Source organism: Aplysia californica, unplaced genomic scaffold (genome assembly GCF_000002075.1).
Source record: "Aplysia californica isolate F4 #8 unplaced genomic scaffold, AplCal3.0 scaffold00255, whole genome shotgun sequence".
In the NCBI taxonomy this organism is placed as follows: domain Eukaryota; kingdom Metazoa; phylum Mollusca; class Gastropoda; order Aplysiida; family Aplysiidae; genus Aplysia; species Aplysia californica.
The window spans coordinates 140,893-142,591 of record NW_004797525.1 but is presented as its reverse complement, the minus strand read 5'-3'; the positions used below and the strand labels follow the sequence as shown (position 1 = coordinate 142,591).

The following is a 1,699-nucleotide window of genomic DNA, read 5'->3' as shown; positions in this document are numbered from 1 at the left end:
GAGAGAGAGAGAGAGAGAGAGAGAGAGACTATCTTCTGCTGGTGACACCACAGACCTTCTTTTTTCTCTACGGTAGGTATCTTTGAGCATATTTTTGACAATTACATGAGCTTGTTGGTGGTTGGTGTGTGCTTTGGTGTAGTTTCCTCCTTCTTTCCTACAAAAAAAAATATATCGTTCTGATCTCTCCTCCTTCTTTTTGTGATTGTTTCTCTCTTGTTACATCTCTTATCTTCGGCACTTGTATGATATGATTGTGTTTTAAGTGCCGTAAAATACAGACTTGAAAAAAAGGTGACATAGACTATTTTCTCATCAGTATATATCACTAAGCATACTTTTGCATATTCCATATAATAGTCTCCATAACAGAAACACATTTATTTAATCTTTAAAAAAATAAACTTTGATTGTCACAACTTAAAGGAGTCTATAACTTAAACAGAGAACACATCCCAGGTCTATTTATTAAGAGAGTGGGAGGTACGGTTGAAAGGGTAAGAAAGGACACGAGTCTCATGAGTGTATGCTGGGTTTTTTATTGACTCTTTGTATCGAGTAATAGAAACGCACTTTTAGAATAATATGTGGTACGACATGGTGGAATCAGGCTCTCGTCAATTTTTGGGCAAAAGACGTTATTGGTATCATCTTAAAGCCCGTTCATTAATCCAGCTTCTGATGAAAAAATACCCGTCTATCTTGAACAGACGTTAAGATGTTATTGATTGAAAGAGGTGGTATCAGAAGAAGAAAAAAAAGACCTAGCGAGATAACGGCAGCTAAAGTCTGATGGCTTCCAAAGTTTGAGTGACCTTGGAACAGCAAATTTTCGAGAGAGGGGTGAGGGTGGACTTTGGTGAACGCTTTTAATTAAAACCCAGACATAGATTTATGTACTCTTAAACAGACATAACAGGTGATGAGGCCAATTTTTAAAAAAAAGAAAGAAATTCGACTTTTTACAATTTCAGGAGGGACGAATAAATGTCGAGTTTTTTCTCAGATGTCGTTACTGATTTCACCTGGATGCCGCAAAAACATAACACAGGTCACAGGTCACAGGTCACAGGTCACAGGTCACAGGTCACAGGTCACAGGTCACAGGTCACAGGTCACAGGTCACAGGTCACAGATCACAGATCTCAGGTCACCGGTCATTGTTTCCCCTCGTGGTTGTGTTTCTCGCCGGCGACCAACACTTCCAGTGACGTCACTCCTCAAGGACGCTGTCCTCGATTGCAGCTTCCAGTATAACCTGGGCGACAGCTTCTTCCGCCAGCTCTTCCTCTATGGCATCCTCCAACTCTTCCTCCTCCTCCGGGGTAAGCTGTACCTCCTCCTCCTCCTCCTCCTCCTGTCCTTCAGGAGTTAAATTCTCCCCTTCTTGTTGCTCTCCCTTCTCCTCTTCGTCTGAGGGATCCTTTAGGGTTTCCTGCTCCTCACGTTTCTTCCCTAACAGAAAGCGTTTGTTGACCAAGTCCTCATCACTTTTCTTTCCTAACAGCAGAAAACGTTTGTTGACCAAGTCCTCATCACTTTTCTTTCCTAATAGAAAACGTTTGTTGACCAAGTCCTCATCACTTTTCTTTCCTAACAGCAGAAAACGTTTGTTGACCAAGTCCTCATCACTTTTCTTTCCTAATAGAAAACGTTTGTTGACCAAGTCCTCATCACTTTTCTTTCCTAACAGCAGAAA

General features: G+C 41.3%; 1 protein-coding gene across 1 annotated transcript in view; it reads right to left on the bottom strand.

Annotated features, from left to right (window-relative positions):
• Positions 1-1,213: 1,213 nt before the first annotated feature.
• Positions 1,214-1,699, bottom strand: part of LOC101862422 (FMRF-amide neuropeptides-like) — a 2,835-nt gene continuing 2,349 nt past the window's right edge. Inside the window, exon 2 of the mRNA XM_005100667.1 lies at positions 1,214-1,686. Coding sequence (XP_005100724.1) covers positions 1,214-1,686 — 473 coding nt within the window. The remainder of the gene's footprint in view (positions 1,687-1,699) is intronic.